Source organism: Gigantopelta aegis, chromosome 14 (genome assembly GCF_016097555.1).
Source record: "Gigantopelta aegis isolate Gae_Host chromosome 14, Gae_host_genome, whole genome shotgun sequence".
Taxonomy (NCBI): Eukaryota; Metazoa; Mollusca; class Gastropoda; order Neomphalida; family Peltospiridae; genus Gigantopelta; species Gigantopelta aegis.
Window position 1 is genome coordinate 58,415,344 of NC_054712.1, and position 23,142 is coordinate 58,438,485.

Below are 23,142 nucleotides of genomic sequence, written 5' to 3' on the forward strand. Positions count from 1 at the left end.
ACCCTCTCTACAAACAAAAGTAATTTAAATGGAATGGGTCAATTAAATAGTCACAGTATGTTGTAAAATATACCTTACTTCCCAAAATCAGGGTGATGCTTAATTAATTTCCAGGTATATACATCTTATATTACTAGCATACACTCACCATTAGTTTTTCGTTTTCTTGGATTAGCCGCGAATACCACGGCTACCAGTATGCAAAGTATGGCCAGACGTTTATTCATTCCGGCCCATTCGTATCCTAACTGGCAATATCAGTAAATCTATACACTATATAGCCCACTCTTTACTAGGGCACGTGATCTTGCCCCCAAGATATTGAGATTTGTGTCATTCTAGTGCCCAGTTTTAAGAATAATGCTTATCTGATAAGCATTTGTTTTCCTGGAGTTAAGAATGTATTTTATACATTATATATATATATATATATATATATATATATATATATATACATATACATATACATATACATATACATATATATATATATTCTATACTTTTTTACGCAGAAAAGTATGCCAGTATGGTAGGTGGGTCACGGTAAGGACAAAACGAAGTATATGTATATTTATGTATATTTCGAACTGTATTAGTGGTACTGTTTCTAACTTTGTAAATAAAACAGTGTTGTTGGGGGATTTTTTCATTCCTAAATTTGCGTTTATGTGCAAAACTAGCTTTATAATTTGTGTTCAAAATATACCTAAATAAAAAAAATTCGTCTTTACAGTGATCCAAATTTTATAATTAGGATATTTTCTGCGTGAAATAAATACCAAACACAAGTATTATAAAACGTAAAGTTACGATATTTTGTGAATTTGGCCACTGATCAAATCACATGACGTATGAAACTAAGGAATTAGGGTTTTTTCAGGCCATTTTTCTTAGAGTAAATCTTTCTGATTCGTGTATATTACCAAATGTAAGAAACGTGAGGTATGTGTAAATGTTGGATAACAGTGCTTAAAACCTGCTGGTTACATGTAGTACTAAACCAAATAACTTCCGGCTGGGTCAAAGTTCCAGGTGTACTTTTGATAGAGATGTGAACACCACAAGTCCTGTGATTGGTGATAAATGTGAGTGTGTTGGTTGTAAAAAAAATAGTTTCATCTGGACAAAAAATGTATGCAATTTTATTTGATCTAGTAGCACTGTGCCAAGTAGCCTTGTGCTTGAAACATGCATGGGGTACCTGTAAACAAAGTACTCGAATTTTGTGCGGAACTATGGTAGTCATAGACGTTACTCGTTATCTCAGAAATAGCAGCTTGACCCCCATTTTTTCTGATTCGCTTTGAGGGTGAGGGACGGTAGTATTGATATCTTTGGCGTTTATGTCGATTGATACGCTGCAGGTAGGAGTTTTAGCCACATATGTTACTATTGTCGTCTATGGGATTTGATTTGGTAGTATACAACCTACAACATTTGTAAAAACAAAAAAAGGTTCTTGTCAGTTGTTCAGTTCAGGTAGTTATTGTGAATTCCAAGATGGCCACATGGCTTTTTTCATATTCACTCGTATCTCGGTCTCTAAAACAGGATAGAAACTAGTCTAAACTTACGTTTGAAGAGTCATGTATGCATATTCAGAACCCAAACTGCATTTAATTAATTTTATTCTGGTTTAGGGTTCATCGCTTAGATTTCAAGATGGCCACCATGCTTCTTTTACATTAAATTTGCTATTGATATGGAGTTCCAAATATACAAGTATGTAATTAGTGACTTAAGAAGGTGCCCAATGCCCCCACCCCTACCCCCAACTTCCTACACCTATGATACTATTGCCACCACTTTGGGTATATCGTATGAATAACGGGACAAGATTTCGTAAGTTAGTAACCTTGTACCATGTCGTATTTGTAATATAATCAGTGGAAAACCTAGCCTATCGAGGTCAGTGTGTATAGTTTTATCACAGATGTTCTTATCCTCCATTGTACACCCACGCGAATCGACTTTGGCTTTCTGTGAACCGTCACGTGGCCAGTCGGAGATGTGAGAAAAATAACAACTTGCGAGTTATTTATAGTTTATGTGTTATTTTATATAATTCTTTAACTGTCGGACTTTGCACCACGAAATGTGAACTACTTAGAAAAGATAGTATTACTATATCAAGTATTAACAAATTCTTTTTAATTTTGAAGAACATGTGTTAATATAGTTTTGGTCATTTTGTTATCCATTTGTTGTTTTATTTTATGCGTCAGTAAAACAAGTGTTGTTGGATTTTTTGGTTTGCTGTGTGATGTGGTGCGCGTGCGTGTGCCATGGTAAGTGTGGTGTGATGTGCGTGTGTGTTATGTACGTGTATACCTTCTTTAATATGCAGGTGAGGCGGAACTAGGGCAGGTCTGGGTGGGGCACGAGACCATCAGTTTACACAGTCCCCATTTGGTGTCAACGTATTGCAACTTCTAATATATATTAGGTCATGCTCATTATATGCCTGTTTCAAACAACTCCATATCGTTCTGGCATAGAAGTTGTTTGATGAGGGTTTTGACATTCAAAAGACTGTTGAACGTTTTAGTGGACATTTGAAGACCGTTTTCAGTAATTAAAATGATTTCTGACGCAACAGGCTTACACTACACTACACTATTTTGATCAAGTGTATAGTTTTGATATTTTTGGTTAAAAAATGTATATAATTATTATCGTTTAGGTGAAAATAACGGTTTTCGAAAACTACAAGCCATGCACGTGGCTGTCCTGTGGGGCTGAATATGTTTTCTGTTCTAGAACACCTAATATTATCACTGTTTTGACACCGTCTTGTGCAGAAATACGTCTTTGTCATTAGAGTTGTCAAGCTAGTCTTTGGAGTGGCAGTCCTCCTTCAGACGAATTTAGTATTGAGACCAGTTCTCCAATAAAGGAAGCGCCTTACAGTGATCCGTGGGTGCATGCCACTATAACTTTGTCAAAATGTCATTTGGACTGTGTCTTGTGCACATATATGAGACTGAATGTGTAATGGTTTTCATAATAGAAATGTTTTATAATGCATCTAAGAGCATCCAAGGGGCGGGACGTAGCCCAGTGGTAAAGAGCTCGCTTGATGCGCGGTCGGTCTAGGATCGATTCCCGTCGGTGGGCCCATTGGGCTATTTCTCGTTCCAGCCAGTGGACCACGACTGGTATATCAAAGGACGTGGTATGTGCTATCCTGTCTGTCAGATGGTGCTACTTGCTACTAATGGAAACATTTAGCGGGTTTCCTCTCTAAGACTATATGTCAAAGTTACCAAATGTTTGACATCCAATAGCCGATGCTTAATATATCAATGTGCTCTAGTGGTGTCGTTAAACAAAACAAACGTTAACTAAGAGCATCTAAATTTTAAAAAATCACTTTTGTGCCACTCCCCCCTCCCAATTCACCGGTCAAAGTGCCCCTAACTTTAAAATTGCACAAAATTGCACAAAATTGCACAAAACACTGTTCAAAAGTAGAGTAACAGTTGCATATTAGTATTTGCGTTAATATCAAAATTGGTAACATTAAATTTTGTGTCTAAAATGTGTGTGTGTGTGTGTGTGTGTGTGTGTGTGTGTGTGTGTGTGTGTGTGTGATATTGTATATGTTTATATTAATAATTAAATACTGCCGTGTCCGCTATTGGGATGACATGACTTGTTGTTTCATTAGGTTACACAATTCTTATAATTTGATTTAACTAGTATCAATGCACCAGACACTCCTGGGCTTTAACAAATGAATGAATGTTTAACGACACCCCAGCACGAAACGTGCTTAAACGAATGAGGTGTTACTATATTATGATGACTATTTAAAACAAAAATTCGATAATTTAGGTTATTTACTTTTTGACTGAATCAAATTTCCTATGTCACAACAAAAACGGATGCAGTTGGGTAAATCACTGACGTACTTTTGAAAACCTTTTCTTAGGTTTTGGACGCAAAACATTTATGAACATAAATGCATACACAAAACAGCATTTATTTTATTTGAAGCCATAAAACATTAATATAATTATACATCTAAATAATTGAATATTATATCAGAAAAAATCCTAATAAATATGATACATTATTGTCACGGGGATTCTATAATTCCCGTAACTGAATAAAACACGATTATCAAAATATCTCTCCTAACTGTATATCTATTAGATCTCTCTGTAACAGGCAGTTCAAAACCGCTTTGGCTCGTCTAGGTATGATCAGAGATACGATCTTATATAAAGTATATATTATTATAGCACGTTTGTTCACTAGAAACACAACAAAAACACAATACACTTTGGAATCTGTATTAATCTACGCTGACAAATGTACAGCCGTAGTAGTTAAGTAATAACAACAATAATAACAACCCAGAACTGATCACTTAATTAGTTAATCGCTAGGTGTCTAGTTACACAATATGCGAATCACTTCACCGTGACACAACACCCACACGTGTGATAATAAAAAACGCTTCTAGGAGAAGTTAATTAATAAAGGAATTACCACTCTATTCCTAACTGGTTAATTTTTAATTAACCCTTACTACTCGTTCAGTAACGTGTGATAATTGAGAAACGCTGCCAGGAGAACTGAATTAATAAAGGAATTACAACACTATTCCTAACTGGTTAATTTTTAATTAACCCTTAACTACTCATTCAGTAACCTTGTAATACAGAATTAATACTGGTACCTATCACAATAAAGACAATAACCTATAGTTTACCTAGGTCTTCTAGGATGACTGGCTAAGCTTTATATTACCAAATACTCATATAATGTTAGAACAAAAAGTCTACGATTTACTTCGTCAGATGACCGAAGGCACTGTCTAAAGAATATTGGTATAATACAGTATTAAAATATTTAAAGTCACATCAATCACATCAAGGTTATACACAGAGCAGAAATAAAATATTTACCAGTCCAAACGGACTACGTTCCCGGGAAGCGTTCCTTTTTCGTTCTCCTCGATATCTCTAAAAACTAGCTATTTATTATAAAATCAGAATTCGCCTGGGGGTACAAGGCGGTACCTCCCCCTATCATCTGATATTTCACCTCTCCCAGAGTCGGTATAATTTCTCTGATCGTCAGACTTACTGACGCCATCGTCGCCAAATCACGGTTGTAAAAACCGCACTCGCAGAGGTATTACGTAACTACTCGCCACATGGCCTCCACAGCTGGACTAAGTGCATATTGGAATGCCCGATCGCGCGAAGTATTACGTAACAAGTTGCCCACCTGGGCTACGTGCAATGAACTGCACACGGCCCTCTAACACAATTAAAATCGCCACAGGCGAAACAAATTTAAGAGCATGTTCCGTCACAATTATATAAAGAATTAGATCGTAACTGCATAAACAAGCATTAATATAATTGCACATTGGAAATTGTCCATGCTTACATAAAGAAACACGAAATTAAGAACATTTTAAATTAATTATTTCATTAATGAAACACATTAATGTTTTTACCTCTTTTATTTCGACAGTGTTTAAAATACAGCTTCTTGTTATGGAATTTTTCCGCGGCACACCAAACTGTCGCAGCAAATCGGCTGTTGGGACAGTGATTGAGATTGATAAATTGACAACTCGAAGAAACTATTTTTTGTTTCTTTTAAAAAATGTTTCCTTACTTAATAAAGCAAACAGAACGAGTCTGTGGATCTGGCCTCAGACCACAATTAATTTCGCTATATGTTTCTATATAGCCTTGGTGCCATGAACTAATCACAGCCATCTGGCCTCAGATTACAGTTATCTGCCCATTTGGTTGTCCAAAATCAGGAAATTTGACCGCGCAAGTAGTCTGCTGTTTGACTGTGATTATTTCATGGCAGACAGCCATGAAGTGGCAGCTATTTGACTGAAGTGACAGGGGAGAGCATGTAGTTTGTAAACATCTGTAACTTGTTGACATTGAAGACTTGTTTGTGGTAATTCCGGCCCATGCAAAAGTAGTGCTTTTTGTGTAAAATGGGTGTACTCCGGCCTGGTTTAGAGGGTGTGTTGTCCTTTTCAGGGTATGTGTCCTCCAGGCAGGCAAAGGTACATACAAAAATCCACGGGCCTGCTGATATTAATAAAAATGATATAGCCACTAAGGCTATATAGAAACATATAGCGAAATTAATTGTGGTCTGAGGCCATCTGTCACACCACCGGCACGAACAAACATGGCGGCTATTACGGGCCGATGTTTACCACCACAAAAAACTGCAAATTGTACTCTTCTTCTGAATTATATCGTCTCACGGTGTCTTTTATGCACTTGATAACCAAGATGCATAAGTGAAATTATGCGTAAAACGTTAGCTTTTACCCCATTTAGTGGAGCAAATGTAGCTGTGTCTTCTTACTTGAACGTAAATTCAACCATTATTCAGGTGACATTTTGTTCGTTGTCTAAATTAAATAATATACCAATGTACTTGTTGATATTAAGCAATACAGTACATTAAATATCGTTGAATATGTCTACCAGTCCAAATGCCTTGCTTAACCTTTCCTTTAAGAAGAATTTGTTTACCAAGCTATTGTTAAAAAGCCTCTACTTGAGAATAGTGTGCACCTTTTTCAGTCTAAAGAATACTTAACCATGAAAAATCTAACTACATACATTATGAAACCACTGAAATTCTGCAGTATTAGTATTAACATAGGATGTATGAAAAGTTGAATGTATTTTGTGTATCTAGTTTTACATGTATGTATATATAGTGAAATATTAGTATTTCGTTATATACAGTGTGGATACTATAATGCATGCCATGTTTGCATATACAGGGATATGCTTCTTCAGCTATTTTCGGAATTCAGCTTTTTTGTGTAAAATGGTTTTAATACTAAATTGGAATGTATGTCATGCTGGTAACAGAGCAAAAGAAATGTACAAAAATAACACAAAGGGATAGTACACATATTTTTCAGTTTACAAAGCATACTATATACAATACATTTCGTAAAATTAAAATAAAATATATTAATACATTTGATTACATTAAAAAGAGGAAAGAAAATCAATATATATATATATACAGATATATACAGATATATATATATATATATATATATATATATATATATATATATATATACACACACAGAATAATTTGATGGATGACGTTGTGACAATGTACAGAAAGAAAAGTAATAATACAGACAAATGAATTATTACATTCAAAATAAATGGACATGGAAATACATAGGCGGCGGAAGAGAGGTGCTAGGAGGGTAATGGCCCCTCTCCTCCATTTCCATGGAGATCCTTTATTGGACAATAAATTGTCTTGCATAAACCAAAAACAGGACTGCCACTCCCAGACCCCCATGTCGCTGGCATTTTCAGACGCCTATGAAATATTATAACGTTAACTAATATCAATTGCAACACGGCACAATTTGGGCACACATTTATATTAACTTTTGCAGCAACAGTATGACTAGTAAAGAGAATGGGCATGTGTTTAACACCAGTCCTACACGCCTATTAAACAAACAGGTTATTCAGAATAATGGCCACAGGGCCATTATAAAAACAAAATGCTGTTAACAATTGATCGAAGAATGTATAAAGTTTAGCAATTTGTTAACTGTGCTTAAAATAAAATAAATACAAAGTGATTTCGAACACTGAATTCAATTGATGTATCATTTGTCAGTATTAGTAACATATATGATATGTTTCAATACAATATGAAATGCCTAACTGTCACAACATTAAATGTAGCTTGGTGGTTAAAGTGCAATGCAGTAGTACAAAATTGATAAACATTTTTATTTTACACATTATAAAGAATAACTGGGAACTGGGAAATCCAACGTTCAGGCACGCCTATCTCAGGTCTGGGCTCTGATTTCACCAGTGAACAGCCCTGGGACAGGAAGGGCTATAAAGAATAATGTTAATCAATAAATGGTATTTCACTATAATATCACTAAAGGTTTACAATCAATGGTTTGGGTTATTATTTATCTTTTTTAGAAATATGCAGATCTATTCAAATACACCTGTCAAAATAACTCTTGCATACAAGCACAATATGACGTTAATCCTCATTATGACGTAATCCTTTAACGCAATACCCATGGACAGAGCTTTTCAGTCTAGGCTATCTCGTTATATCTTCAAAGTCAACAGCATGTGTAACATAACATCTATATCATATATAAATTACTCTAAGATAAACTGGGATTTGGTAAGTAAAATACCATTCTACATTTAGCAAAGATTTACAATGGCCGTTTTTCAATGTGCAGTTTTAACGAGGCGCCGCACGTTTACCAAAAACTGCGCCGCTCGAATGGGAATACAGGTATAGAATTTTTTTTGGGTCCATTTTCCGCATTCTGCGCCCGCCACACGCCAAAAATCACGCACATGGAAAACGGCCCTAATGCTTATAATAGAAGTAGAGGTACATGTGCGAGGGAGGGTGTATGTGTAGTTGAACCCTCCCCCACTTCAAGCGAATTTTCTTTTTCAAAATATTTTTTCAGGGAGCAAGGCCCGAACTCCCTAAAGACGTCACTCGCCACAGTCAGGACCCTCCCAACCCCTATCCTCCTTCACAATTTCCTAAACTGGCTCCCGAAGTCGTCTCATAGATTATTAACAGAACTACATACATTTTGCTGCAGGTCTGTTGATATTTAGTTGTATTCATATTTAAATTCCAAAAATATAATTTATTACTGTCGTGGCATGTATGTATTATGGAGAAGGCCTAGTAAGTTGTATAACGTGCCTAATCCATTTGGTCTTTTTAAAAAACAAAATATGTTTTAATCAAACAATTGTCTAGGGTCTTTAACAGTTTGTATCCGTGTGTTGAGTAATGGCCTCTTTTTGTCCTTTGTGGTAATGCTGGACTCCGTTTACCCAGTCTCCGCTACAGTGCAGTGTTAACGTAGTGGTCTTCTAAAAATAAAAATAACATAAATTATTACTAGCATGTGAAAAATAAACAAAACTGGTTGTCAATTGCATATTGAGCCGACAACATCGTTTATGTCTTCACTTTTCAGAAATGTCTAAGAATTCAACGTGATAATATAATACCATATATATTTCATAATACCATGGGATAACAATCGATTTTTTTCTTGAACTTAATACATGGCCATTTACCATAGTTTTACACCAACAGCCGATGTATTTTTCATGTTGCGGTGTCATTAAACTTCTATTCTATTCTAATACATGGCTTAAGGATAATCCCCATTCTGCATGCTTTTTTCAGTACATATTAACATTAATTTATTAATTTTAAGCAATAAAAAGCCAGCTGAATCGATAGATTTAGTGTTTTAAGCACAGCCGAAAGTAGTGCTGATATGATCGACTGTTTTAAGTAATGTGATATCCTCTAGACCAATCCAAGCATTTATAACAAACGAATATTTTACAAACGGAAATTATACAGAATTGATAAAGGTTTTGTTTACAAATATGCAATTACAGATTTATACTATGTATTTAATATCTCAACCTACAACACAATTGGGGTAGCCAAAAGTAGGGGGGGGGGGGGGTACTGGACCATCTCCCGTCACATATTCACACTTCTTCCACCTTACACACTGGCCTGTCTTACAATCGTAACAGCACCTGGGTATCCCACAGAATATAAAATCCTTGCACCTGGCAATGATACTTTATTAATGCCCTTTATAGACAGATACAGCATTTGATGCATGTTTATAGAGTATGCTGCCACGTCGATGGCACACAGCTAAATGACTCGAAATAGCGGTCAGTAAAAAGTGAAAAGCAGTCCATTTTGAAGACCTAGCAGGGAAACAGAAATTCACCTGCTAATTCAACAAAACAAATGCATGTCATTTTTCAACAGACGGATGTATATAGGATCATCTACTTAGTTTGTGAATCTGTTATTTTAATTATATAATGCTCTAAAACACACCTCCGAGGTTCGAAACCTTTCCTTCACCTACAGCTGTCTTATCTTCAGCAGGGCGGGGCGTAGCCCAGTGGTAAAGTGCTTGCTTGCTGTGCGGTCGATCTGGGATCGATCGCCGACGGTGGGCCCTTTGGGCTATTTCACGCTCCATCCAGTATATCAAAGGCCGTGGTATATGTTATGCTGTCCGTGGATGGTGCATATAAAAGATCCCTTGTAGCAGGTTTCCTCTCTAAGACTGTCTAAATTACAAAATGTTTGACATCCAATAGCCGATGATTAATAAATCAGTATGGTGTCGTTAAACAAAACGAACTCTTTTTTTATCTCCAGCATGTCATGTTTTGTTCTTAGCATGATATATTTCTTTTCTTCGTAAAGCTGTGTGCCAAAATGTGCTTCATCTGTGTTTCATTGCCTAATATATTTTTTAATTAAAAGTTGTGACTTTTTCCATATTTTGCTTGGTATTTGCTGTGACGTAAAGTATACTTGCCTGTATCACAGTTGATGTCGAGGTCATCAGTATTAATTGTTTCATACGTCTGTTCAGTCTGATCGGGCTCTCTGATGTCCATTGAACTGTACAGATTACCTCCATCTTTACTGGCTAAAAACAAGTTAAAACAGAATGTCAAGAGGATGCATTAACAGCATGAAGTTGAAATATAGCTGTACAGTTATCTCTGGTTCTTCTTTGTTACATGCACTCTATAGTGTTGTTGTTTTTTTGTTTTTTTTGGGTTGTTTTTTTACTTTCAAAAGTTTATTTCCATGAAATGCCACATTACATCCGTGCTATATACCCATGTTGCTTGCGTATACTACACATACATATACGTAATAAATATTATAGATCTTATCTGAAGAAATAACATCGCAAAATAATAATAATGAAAAATAGCTATGTACTTCTATTGCGTAATAGGGATTGGCAAAGTCATAGAGGACAGTTATATTAGTAAGAAAATTAAGAAAATATTTTAACTCCAGCTGAAGGGATGTTTCCATTAGTGTAAAAATAAACTAAGTGGAATTGATGGATTTATTATTATTATTATTATTCTTATTATTCTTATTTAAAGTATTAATTTTGAGGTAAAATGCCCCATTTTTCTGTGAAGGGGTCTTCATTGTACCCTAAAATATATTTTTCTATTGTGCGATAATATTTTATAAAACTAAGAGCTTCCATAAATTTTGGTAGTTTTTCTTTATGTTTACAACTATATATGTATCCTTTCAGTATAACAAGTAGATGATTTATTAAAATGCTTTGACTAGGGATACCCAGCAAAACATCTTGAATATTTAATGTAATAACTGATCCTATCTTTGTTTCGAGCCAAATTTGAAATGTTTTTTTTTATATTTGATTAGAGTGAGGGCAATAGAAAAATATATGTTCCAAAGATTCTGGTTCGTTAGCACAAAAACTGCATTCATTATCCGCCTGTATGCCACACATACAGAGATAGGTATTTGTTGTCAAAATACGATGTATAAGCTTGAATTGAAAGTTTTGAGTTTTAATGTCAGGGGTAATTTGTTTTATAATTTCAAAACATTTTGACAAATGACCTCCAGTAATATTTGTATTAAGTGTTTGTGACCATTTATTCGCAATATGTAATGTAGAAAACACTTGATTTTGTATATAAATAGTAAATATATTTCGATTTTTGCATTCTTTTTAAAATATTGTCATTATCTGGGGTTTCCAAAGTTAACATATGTCCTTTTATTTTGCGTAGCCAATATTTTTGAATATATGAAAGTAGTTTAACGTATAGTAAATAATTACCATTTAAGTTATATTCATTTTTAACTCTTATGAATCACTTTATCATACCATTCGGTGTAAATAAATCACATACATGATTTTAGACCCTTTTCATACCAATGTAGGAATTGTTTTATTAATTTAGGTGGAATAAAATTTAGTAGTGAGGTTTGTATAAATTGGTTCTCATTTTGAAATTCATTTTCCTGTAGTAATGCATAATTATTGATTACATCTTTCCAGAATAAATTTTGGACACATTTTGATATCTTAAGTAATTGTTTTTTTCTGAAATGAAAAAAGGTCTAAACTTCCAAAGTCAAGTAATATTGTCTTTGTCAACTTTTGCCACAAACCATCTGATGTTATTAGTCTTTTTACCCATGTTATCTTTAAGTACCTGCAAAATGACAAAGGATCAATCATTTTAAGTCCTCCATGTTTATACTCATTAAATTTGTAAATTCCTGTTAATTTTGTCTCTTTTACCATTCCAGATAAATTTGTATAATAATGTATTGAATCGTTTGAAAAATAAATTATCTGGGTTTGGAAGAGCAATAAATAAATGTGTGAAAAGTGGAAGAATTTGTGACTTTATAATTATTATTTTACCATTAATAGTTAATATTCTGTTTGACCACGAAAATATAATCCTTCTCGCTTTACATAATTGTTTTTCAAAGTTAAGTGAACACATTTTCTGGAGGTCCGTTGAAAATATTATGTCGAGAATTTTAAAAGGTTCTTTAGACCATTTTAGTGGAATGTGTGGGCATAACTGCTCATTAGAGTTTATTTTTGAACCAAACCATGTTGCCGTACACTTATCTGTGTTTATCTTAAGGCCTGAACAAGAAGCAAAATCATCTAATATTTTCATAACTTCAGTTAAGTTTTTGTCTGATCCATCTAAGGTAAAGTTAGTGTCATATGCATACTGAAAAATACAATATTCTTGATTATTGATGTTTATTCCCTTAATTTCCGTATTACGCTTGACAGCGGCAGACAGCAACTCGACACATATGATGAATAAATATGGTGAAAGTTTGTCGCCTTGCCTACAGCCTCGTTTACATTTAAAGAAATCTGAAAGATAGCCGAGATTTAAAACCGCACTATTGCTATTATACAAAAAAACATTGAAGACATCCCGTCTTTTAATATTGTTTCATTGAAGACCATTCACATTTAGGGACAGAATATTTATATTAGTCATGGCTTGTGGATTTTGTCATTTGTCCTTGAAACATACCCTGTGCTGGAGTGGAGTAGAACAAAGAAATGCTGACAAAGAAGAGAAAGGCCACGATTAAAAACAGGTCGGGTGATTTAGGGATCATAGGTCAAACGAGACCCAAACCCCCAAAAAAACTTTTTTAAAATATATAAGTCAGTATCTATATATAATTAATAAGAACATATTTTGTTAATATCAAATCTTGGGTGTATAAATTTCTCATCTTCTAGTCTATGGACTAATAGTTGAATTTCACACTGTATATATGGGAATATAAACATATCAGTGGTAGTATACGTAAACATGCCCAGCCATACCAACTTACTAATGAGTCACTCTATGACGATGATGTTGATGTTAATAATAATAATAATAATAATATTAATAATGTTAATAATAATAATAATAATAGTAATGATAATAATAATAATAGTAATGATGATGATGATAATAATAATAATAATAATAATGATGATGATGATGATGATGATGATGGTAATAATAATACTATGAATCTACAGAACCTTCCAGTGATAACACGATTCTAGAAGCAGAATTCTATATGCACGCAAGTATAATTAAACTAAAATAATAAGTATAAATAAATATAAGTACATAGATAAATATTTGATATGTTAACATTATTGACGGAAATGATAGTGATGAAATGTAACTTTACTGCAGTTGTTAAAACAAACTTACTAACCATATTAATGAATCATCCTATTTGAAAGCCACAGATACTTTATATTTGATGTAAATGTTTACCTCATTGTAAACATTTTATAAAGGATAAAAGTGTATTTTAATATAAAACAATCTTACGTTATTTTGACCACGTTTCTCTTTGAATAACAGATTTCGTTTGAAAATGAGTAGCTTTCTCCTAGCTTTCTCCTATACACTGAATAAATATAATGCTTCACGTGTAATCTGCGTGCGTATAGTTTGTATATCTGTTTATACTGAGCCATATAATAGTAGTAGTAGTAGTAATAATAATAATAATAATAATAATAGTAATAATAATAATAAGGTTTATAGGTAAATATAGTTGACCATCTCCATCTTTACTGGATAAAACAAGTTAAATTAATATATCGGATGTATGAACACAGAGAAATTAGTAATTAAAGCAATACATGTGTCCTTAATTAATCTGAACCGTATTCCGATATCAAAATCGTATCTCCATACAAGGCAGAGTCGAAAGGATGATAGGCAAAGTCGTGATTACTTCCGTGATCCACTATGAGGTGCTCGTCCTTAAGAGGACCGCCACTCTCCTAGGTGATTCGTAACAGAACTTCAAAACATATTAACTAACCTTTTTACAGGTGTAAATGATTTGAATTTGATTATGGTGAGAGATATCGGTTTCAGGAGCTTCATAATTTACCTTGATTATCTGCGTTTTTGTCAGATTTGTTGAAGTTTTCGTACGTCTGATTTGCAGCATCAGGCTCGGGTTCCGCTGCAGCAGGTGCGTTCGTATTGGCAGAATCATCAGATTTCGCTGTTAAACAATAATACATGTTTTGTATAGCATTTCCTGGTAACAGCTGTTATAATAGCAGATTCTCAAAGTTGTAAGTACATATTTCGCTATTTGTACATATATTTAAGATTAAAAAATGAAAAAGAAACTAAACAATTTAATTTGTCTATACCATTTATAATGTTTGCATAATTAACTCAAGAATAAAATAACTGTAATGTGAAGCCACTCTGTGAAACTAGGATTTTCTCTAGAATCCATGGCGATAAATATAGAGGAGAGAGAATATAGTGATGTATCTGTAAACTGGTAGTCAGGTGTCGGTCACCTTATTTGAACTTTCTAGTATTATACATTTGTTAAGTAGTAGTAAATGTAAGCATTGGGATGTAATATTTTGTGGACATATAATTCAAGAAATAATCATTATATTTCACAAGAAAACGTAATAAATATTTGGATCATTATGCAACTCTAAGACTGTCTCTTTAAGAACTTCAACAAAGAATTAATTGTTATAACTGGCGTAGCCAGGAGGGGGCACGGAGGCCATGAATTACAACCTCAAACACATCTCTTTTTCAAGATTCTTGTATTGTCTTAAGCCTAACGTTGGTCAACCTTGCAATTACACAGAGTAGAGCCCGACAGTATCAAATACAAATTTACGATGAGGTCACAAATCAGGGACGTCTTAACGCCATTGCTGGAGCATTCAAGTTGGACTGAATCAGCAACGAATCTGTTGCACACGATCGCGGCACAATCGCAGTCAGAAACGTCAGATATAGACTGATCTTTGTAATCGCAGGATCGACCCCAACTACTCTTTACCTCTGCGCTTTCTTCTAATAATCAGCAGGGTGACCATGACCAGTACTGCAACAATGGCAACTGTTCCTATGGCTATTCCAATATACTTTCCTGTCGAGTCCTCCTCTCTCTTACCTAAAAATAGTTTCCAAACAGAATTAATAGTAAGAAAGAAAGAAAGGCATACTTGTTTAGCAACATATCTGCACATATTTAGTGTCTAACATAGGAATATTTCGACATTTTGTCGAGAGAGAAAGAAAACTCCTACCGCTGCCACAAACTTCTCCCAACATGTGTTTTGTTTAACGACACCACTAGAGCACTGATTAATTAATGAATCAACAGCTATTGAATGTCAAACATTTAGCAATTTTGACTCATAGTCTTCAGAGGAAAGCTGCTACATTTTTTCCATTAGCAGCAAGTGATCTTTCATATGCACTTTCCCATACACAGGACATCATGTATCACGGCCTTTAATATACCAGCCGTGGGGCACTGCTCGGGACGAGAATAAGCCATTCAGATAATGGGTCCACTAAGAAAGTTCCATCCTATTCTTAACGATAATGTAGCAAAACATGTTTTTATGTACACTTTCCCACAGACAAGATTGTGTATGTGACCACCTTTGATATACTGGATGTGGAGTACTGGTTAGGGTGGTGAAAAACTTAGTCAATTGACGGCGACCTTCCCTGCCATTCGTAGCACCTCAGCTAAAAGTTTAAAGTCCGACCTATATGTCCATGTGTGTGGCCTCAAGGTCCGACCTATGTATCCATGTGTGTCGCCTCAAGGTCCGACCTATGTATCCATGTGTGTCGCCTCAAGGTCCGACATATCTGTCCATGTGTGTCGCCTCAAGGTCCGACCTATGTATCCATGTGTGTCGCCTCAAGGTCCGACCTATGTATCCATGTGTGTGGCCTCAAGGTCCGACCTATGTACCCATGTGTGTGGCCTCGAGGTCCGACCTATGTATCCATGTGTGTCGCCTCGAGGTCCGACCTATATATCCATGTGTGTGGCCTCAAGGTCTGACATATATGTCCATGCCTGTGGCCTCAAGGTCCGACCTATATGTCCATGTGTGTGGCCTACCTATATGTCCATGTGTGTGGCCTCAAGGTCCAACCTATATGTCCATGTCTGTGGCCTCAAGGTCCGACCTATATATCCATGTGTGTCGCCTCAAGGTCCGACCTATATGTCCATGTGTGTGGCCTCAAGGTCCGACCTATATGTCCATGTGTGTCGCCTCAAGGTCCGACCTATATGTCCATGTCTGTGGCCTCAAGGTCCGACCTATATATCCATGTGTGTCGCCTCAAGGTCCGACCTATATATCCATGTGTGTGGCCTCAAGGTCCGACCTATATATCCATGTGTGTCGCCTCAAGGTCCGACCTATATGTCCATGTGTGTGGCCTCAAGGTCCGACCTATATATCCATGTGTGTGGCCTCAAGGTCCGACCTATATGCCCATGTGTGTGGCCTCAATGTCCGACCTATATGTCCATGTGTGTGGCCTCAAGGTCCAACCTATGTATCCATGTGTGTGGCCTCAAGGTCCGACCTATATGTCCATGAGTGTGGCCTCAAGGTCCGACCTATATGTCCATGTGTGTGGCCTCAAGGTCCGACCTATGTATCCATGTGTGTGGCCTCAAGGTCCGACCTATGTATTCATGTGTGTGGCCTCAAGGTCCGACCTATATGTCCATGTGTGTGGCCTCAAGGTCCGACCTATATGTCCATGTGTGTGGCCTCAAGGGAGGAGCTTCAGCTCTAAAGCTTCCATTGAAGCCGCCATTGATATCTTACCTAACAGTGTTAAGAGTCATATTCATGACAAGTATCTCACTGGACACTTCATTTGACACGACCACTTGGTACTGTCCAGCGTCCTTCCACTGTGCGTTGTTGATGACCAGCTGACCAACAGATGACCAGGATGTTGACTCGAGTGTCTCAGTGGACTCTAGCGTCTGCCACTGGTCGTCCTGGAGCTTGTACCAGGTAAAAACAGGGGCTGGGTACGCGATCACCGAGATGGCCATTATTGTGTCTTCACTCACGTTCACAGAGACATTACTTACAAACTCGGTATTGTAATTCAGTCTGGGTGAACCTGTATAAAAAGGACGTGTAAGAATGTTATTAAATTTTAACAGTAAAAAACAAAAACAAAATAAACAAAACAAAACAAAAACATTTTAACAGTACTCTCGAATTACTTATGTATTAGTGAATGGGTGGATGGATGGAAGACATTTATGTATGTATGTATGTATGTATGCGTGCGTGCGCGCGTGCGTGCGTGCATGTATGTATGTACTGATGTATGTATGTGTATGTATGTATGTATGCATGCAATCCTATATAACTGTATGGTAGTAATGCTAATATATACTACTCAAAAGAATTTAAGGAGTCAAATTTATAACCAAATAAGTTTCAGAGTGTATTAGATTGATGATGTAAACTACACCAAAAATTTAATTTATTGTTCCATATTTACAAAAAAAACCCAAATAAACGTCACTGTATACAAGAAAGTCGCATGACATGCTGTCAAAGTTGAAGGTTGTCAAACATGGATTTTACACATTAGAACATTCGTTTAATAGTGTGTGAATCCATCCCTGGCGCGAATACACTCGACACATCGTTGCCTCATGCTGTTGATCAGACGTCTGAAGAACTATTGGGGAATGGCCTGCCACTCTGCCATAAGAAGTTGACCCAGATCATGAAGGTTGGCCGGAGGGGCATGGTTATCCCGAACTCTCCTGCCTAATTCGTCCCAGGCGTGCTCTATTGGGGCCAAGTCAGGCGAATATGCTGGCCAATCCATCCTGGCGATACCTTGTTGTCTGAGAAAGTCCGTTACCACCCTGGCGCGGTGGGGTCTGGCATTGTCATCCTGCAGAACTGCCCCGCCGCCAATCTGCTGAAGGCCTGGGAGAACCAACGGCCGGATAATCTCATTCAGATAGCGGATTCCATTCAGATTGCCATCCACCACATAAAGGGGGGTCCTGTGATGGATAGAGATGCCGCCCCACACCATGACGCTGCCACCACCGAACCGGTGACGTTGTCTAACGTTAACGTCAGCGAAGCGCTCCCCAGGACGTCTGTAGACACGAACCCGACCGTTGTTGAACTGGAGACTAAACCTGGACTCATCAGTGAACATCACTCGACCCCACTGAACACGTTGCCACCGCAGATGCCACGTTCTGTGACGTGGTAGGAGTGGTGGTCGAACAGCCTGGCGATGACAGCGTAGATTATTGGCTCTCAGACGATTGCGTATGGTTTGATCAGACACTCGAGTTCCAGTCGCAGTCCGCAGATTGTCACGTAATCGGCGTGCAGTGGTTGTGCGTTGACGTAGAGCCATATTGGTGATGTAGCGGTCCTCTCTATTTGTAGTGCTTCGGGGTCTTCCCGAACGTGGACGATTTCGAACAGAATTCGTTGCTTGGTACCGTTGCCACAGTCGGCCAACGACACTCTGACTGACACCAAGTCTCAGAGCAACATTTCTTTGCGTATTGCCATCCTGAAGCCAAGCAATAGCCCTTCCTTGATCTTCGATAGTCAGTTGACGTCGTACCATTGTCGAATTTGGAGTGTGCACGTACACGAACGCAAGCTCCAATTATACGGAAATTCAGCATTGGGAACATGGAATACACATGCAAAGCGTGCAAATGAAGCGCTTTGTGAAAAAGCAAGTTATGGGCACTTAGCAGACCTTTCGCTTTCGCCCTAATGTACGTGCAAATGTAAGCATGTTTTCGCCATTAGAACTAGTCGACAGTGTCAATGACAGTGGATTTTAATTCATTTATGGGTTGCTTAGACCCACTTTCGTCAAAATGAAACAATACCATGCGTGACATTATGGTCTAGCTAATATAATTGACATTCAGAAAATAATGTCGAAAATATCGTCTGACCCTTAAATTCTTTTGAGTAGTATGTAAAGAAATGTTATCCAGATTTGGACATTTTCATTTAATTCGGGCAAAAATCAGCTACCCACACACACATATGGGAAACTAACCAAATTGACACAAATGCAATATTCTATTTCTTACATACCCTAAAAATTCTTAAACTAAATTTAAACGTCTTTTCCAACTAAAACCAATTTATGGCCCTCGCGCATGTAGTTAGCTTATGCGTCACAAAGATATAAGTTTTCGGTTATCATGTACGTATATCACAGTAGCAACCTGGTAATCACTATAGGAACAGCCAGTGGTATGTTTTTAAATTAGCACACTTATGTCATATCCAAAAATAATAAAATTATATTTTCACCAACGAAACGGGTTTGTAAGAAAAGTATGTAAATATGTATGTATGTAGGTTCGCGTGTGTCACAGAGTACTCAGAAGACAAAAGTAACTGAAGCTCGGTATATTTGTATCAAGCACGGAGGGGCAGGGGTTGGGGGCTGGGGATTAGTATATCTTAAGGCAGAGATGATTTTTACTTGTTCAATGCAGGATATTACATTTCAAGACATCTAGTTTTTAAAAATGTACGGGGGAGCATATCCCCGAATCCCCTATAAATTTTGCTTTTCGCCTTCGATCTCACTCAGCCTATACACACCCCCCCCCCCCCCATGTCTACTAGCTTCCGCCGTGCCTGTATATTATTTACGTACATTGTACAAATAGCTGCATCTTCTTTGTGGAGTGTTCTTTTACGTTATTGTCTGCAGTGCAAGTATGTTCACAATGTGCTTCCGACCAGTCATAACGGATTTCCCGGGATCCAGTTCCCACCTTAATTCGGTTTGTATCACAGAAGAGCCGTATAGTAGACAACGGCTTACTGTCAACGGTGCACCCGATGGTGACCTTTTCAAACTCCTGTACAATTGCCGATCCTGACTGGTCATTAATTTCAAACTTCTGAATCGATGGTTGATCTGAAACGAAATAAAGTTTCATTTGGAGCAGTGCACTAACTACAAATGATATACAAGATATAAATAAACAATTTACCAACGCTTATTCACTTTCTAGCCCAAATGGTCCCACACACATCCTCTTACTAGGCACGAGTCTACGATATTTTTTCGCTAAAGCTCACCCAAGGATAGATTTTCTTGAGACGCGTGTCAGAAAACCCATCTACAAAAGAGACTAGTGCCAGAAACTATTAATCTAGCACCGTGCAAAAGCTGTCTATTTCAGTCCAGTGCGAAATCTCTCTCTCTCTCTCTCTCTCTCTCTCTCTCTCTCTCTCTCTCTCTCTCTCTCTCTCTCTCTCTCTCTCTCTCTATATATATATATATATATATATATATATATATATATATATATATATATATATATATATATTAATGTATTTTTATTAAATTACAAATTTTAAAATTATTTTAACCCGATGAAAATTGGTAAGCTATGAAAAATCAATCAATACCACTGTGCACGTTCTGAACAAAGTGATTTGTACATATTTCTACATATTGTGGAATTAAAATCACTGTGAATGTTATAATAATGTAAATTTTATTTTTAACAAACATGAATATTTTTTAAGAAAGTTTTAACAACAAAATACATTTTCACCAAATGTTTTTTGGAAAAACAAATAAAACGTCCAACACCTATTCACAAAGTCTGGTAATAATGTTTGTCACGCATTGGGTCGTGACATCAAAGCTGCAAAGCTAAAATGTTTAATTCTCCAATTGTAAGGACAAGCATCGACAGCTCTTGTTATTGGCGTCAGCAGAAGATCGCACGGCTCGTCATTTTCCGTGACAATTTTTGTAACAACGTCAAATACAACAGGGACACGGGCTGCTAACACAGCTGTGACAATGCTGTCGTCTAACATGAGATGATATGGCACATGTATATCTCACTGAAGACACAACAGGGACACGGACTGCGAACACATCTTTGACAATGCTGTCGTCTAACATGAGATGATATGGCACATCCATATCCCACTGAAGACACAACAGGGACACGGGCTGCTAACACATCTTTGACAATGCTGTCGTCTAACATGAGATGATATGGCACATGTATATCCCACTGAAGACACAACAGGGACACGGGCTGCTAACACATTTTTGACAATGCTGTCGTCTAACATGAGATGATATGGCACATGCATATCCCACTGAAGACACAACAGGGACATGGGCTGCTAACACATCTTTGACAATGTTGTCGTCTAACATGAGATGATATGGCACATCCATATCCTACTGAAGACACAACGTTTGATACAAGGTGTGGTAATGGGGTAAAGTCCTACTCCGAATCTCTCGACTCAGATACTCCAATAATACCAGCATAGCGAAAACAGTGGTGTCACTGAAGAAATAGCGAGATTACTGCATTCTTTGTTCATTTACAACTAATTAACCTGTTTTTACCAGTCTTTAAAGCCACAGTTGCAATAGTCCTCTGTTTGTGTATTCTTTTTTAAGTTCGATAAGACCATTTAGAACCTTGTTCAGTATTTTAGATAACACTAACAACATTCGTTCATCTCAAAGTCAAATATCGCCGACTTTTTTATGGTGCTTCCAATACCGGTACGGCATTGATTTCAGATTGCGCAATTCATGTCTACCTTTTTAAATATTTTATTTTAACACATAATATTAATATAGACACATAGATACATTTTTCAAAATAGAAGTCTACGTTGTAACCCAAAAATATATCGACACAAACGTAATATCGATTCAAACGTATCGACTCACAGAGATAAAAACATGATAGTTAACACATGTTTTGGCCGGGACCGACCAGTTATATCCACACAAGCGAAATACCGATTCAAGGAAGATCGACACAACGGTGCTCAACGTTTAAAATCGGATCGACGCCAATGCAATTTGCACCGTTTTTTCGGTTCATACTTGCATGAACCAAAAAATAACTTTGGTCAATTTTTAAATGCAGCAATATCAGTATGTGATTATTATGTGTTCATAATTAATAATTTGTTATAGATTCCCTTTCGAACTTTAAGTTATTTGTTTGTGAAAAGATACGAACAAAAACGAAACTCCAATACCACAATGGTTGCTGCAATGATTAATACATCCAGCTCCAAGAAGAAGATCACGAAATTCAAGGCAATATTTCAATATTTATATTATATCTCAACTGAGATCTCAAATGTCTGAGATCATGCATTACCAGTGAAGAAGATGAAATAGCTAAACTATTATTTAAAGTTTTGTGGGTTTTTTAATTAAACAAGTGTGGGCAAGGGCTTGCTTTAAAGCAAAAAATATCAAAATGCCCAAATGTGACAGAATTTCATCCGCCGGAATTATGTACTAGTATATGTCCTTAAACTAAATCAACAATAAAAACTCCGCTTAATACTCCAACTTCGACTTCTGAGAAAAATCACATTTCTCTGCCGGAATATATTATATAAATTAAATCACACATACTTACATTTTACATCTACTTCAACTGACACGTTTTCCTTTCTTCTTGTCATGGAACTATAGGCTGTGCATGTATACTGACCAGAATCGTTTCTGTTGACGTTGTTGATGACAAACATACCACTGCTGGTGTAGGGCCGTACACGTGAGCCATTGTAACTCCAGCTATATTGGCAGGCCGGGAAACAGTCGGCAGAACAGTTTAAACTGTAGCTATCACCAACTATTGCAGATTCACCAAGTGGATTTGTTCTTAATGTCAGATTATTTGGGCCATCTGTTATAATATTAAAAAACAAAAACATCCTGTAATACACTCCCCACAAAGAAATAAACAACTTTAGCTTTGTTAGAATTGACATCTTCCCTCCTGTAAGTTGACATTTTTAGAAACAATATTAATAATAGGCCT

The 23,142-nt window shown here is 36.6% G+C and overlaps 1 protein-coding gene across 1 annotated transcript in view; it reads right to left on the reverse strand.

Moving 5' to 3' along the window:
- Positions 1 to 22,884, reverse strand: part of LOC121389363 — a 159,054-nt gene extending 136,170 nt beyond the window's left edge. The window contains exons 1-7 of the mRNA XM_041520958.1: positions 22,813 to 22,884; positions 21,174 to 21,348; positions 20,133 to 20,228; positions 17,136 to 17,402; positions 15,286 to 15,399; positions 14,353 to 14,469; positions 10,424 to 10,537 (exon numbers count right to left, since the gene is read on the reverse strand). Of these exons, the coding sequence (XP_041376892.1) occupies positions 10,424 to 10,537; positions 14,353 to 14,469; positions 15,286 to 15,399; positions 17,136 to 17,402; positions 20,133 to 20,228; positions 21,174 to 21,348; positions 22,813 to 22,884 (955 nt within the window). The remainder of the gene's footprint in view (positions 1 to 10,423; positions 10,538 to 14,352; positions 14,470 to 15,285; positions 15,400 to 17,135; positions 17,403 to 20,132; positions 20,229 to 21,173; positions 21,349 to 22,812) is intronic.
- Between the last annotated feature and the right edge of the window lie 258 nt (positions 22,885 to 23,142).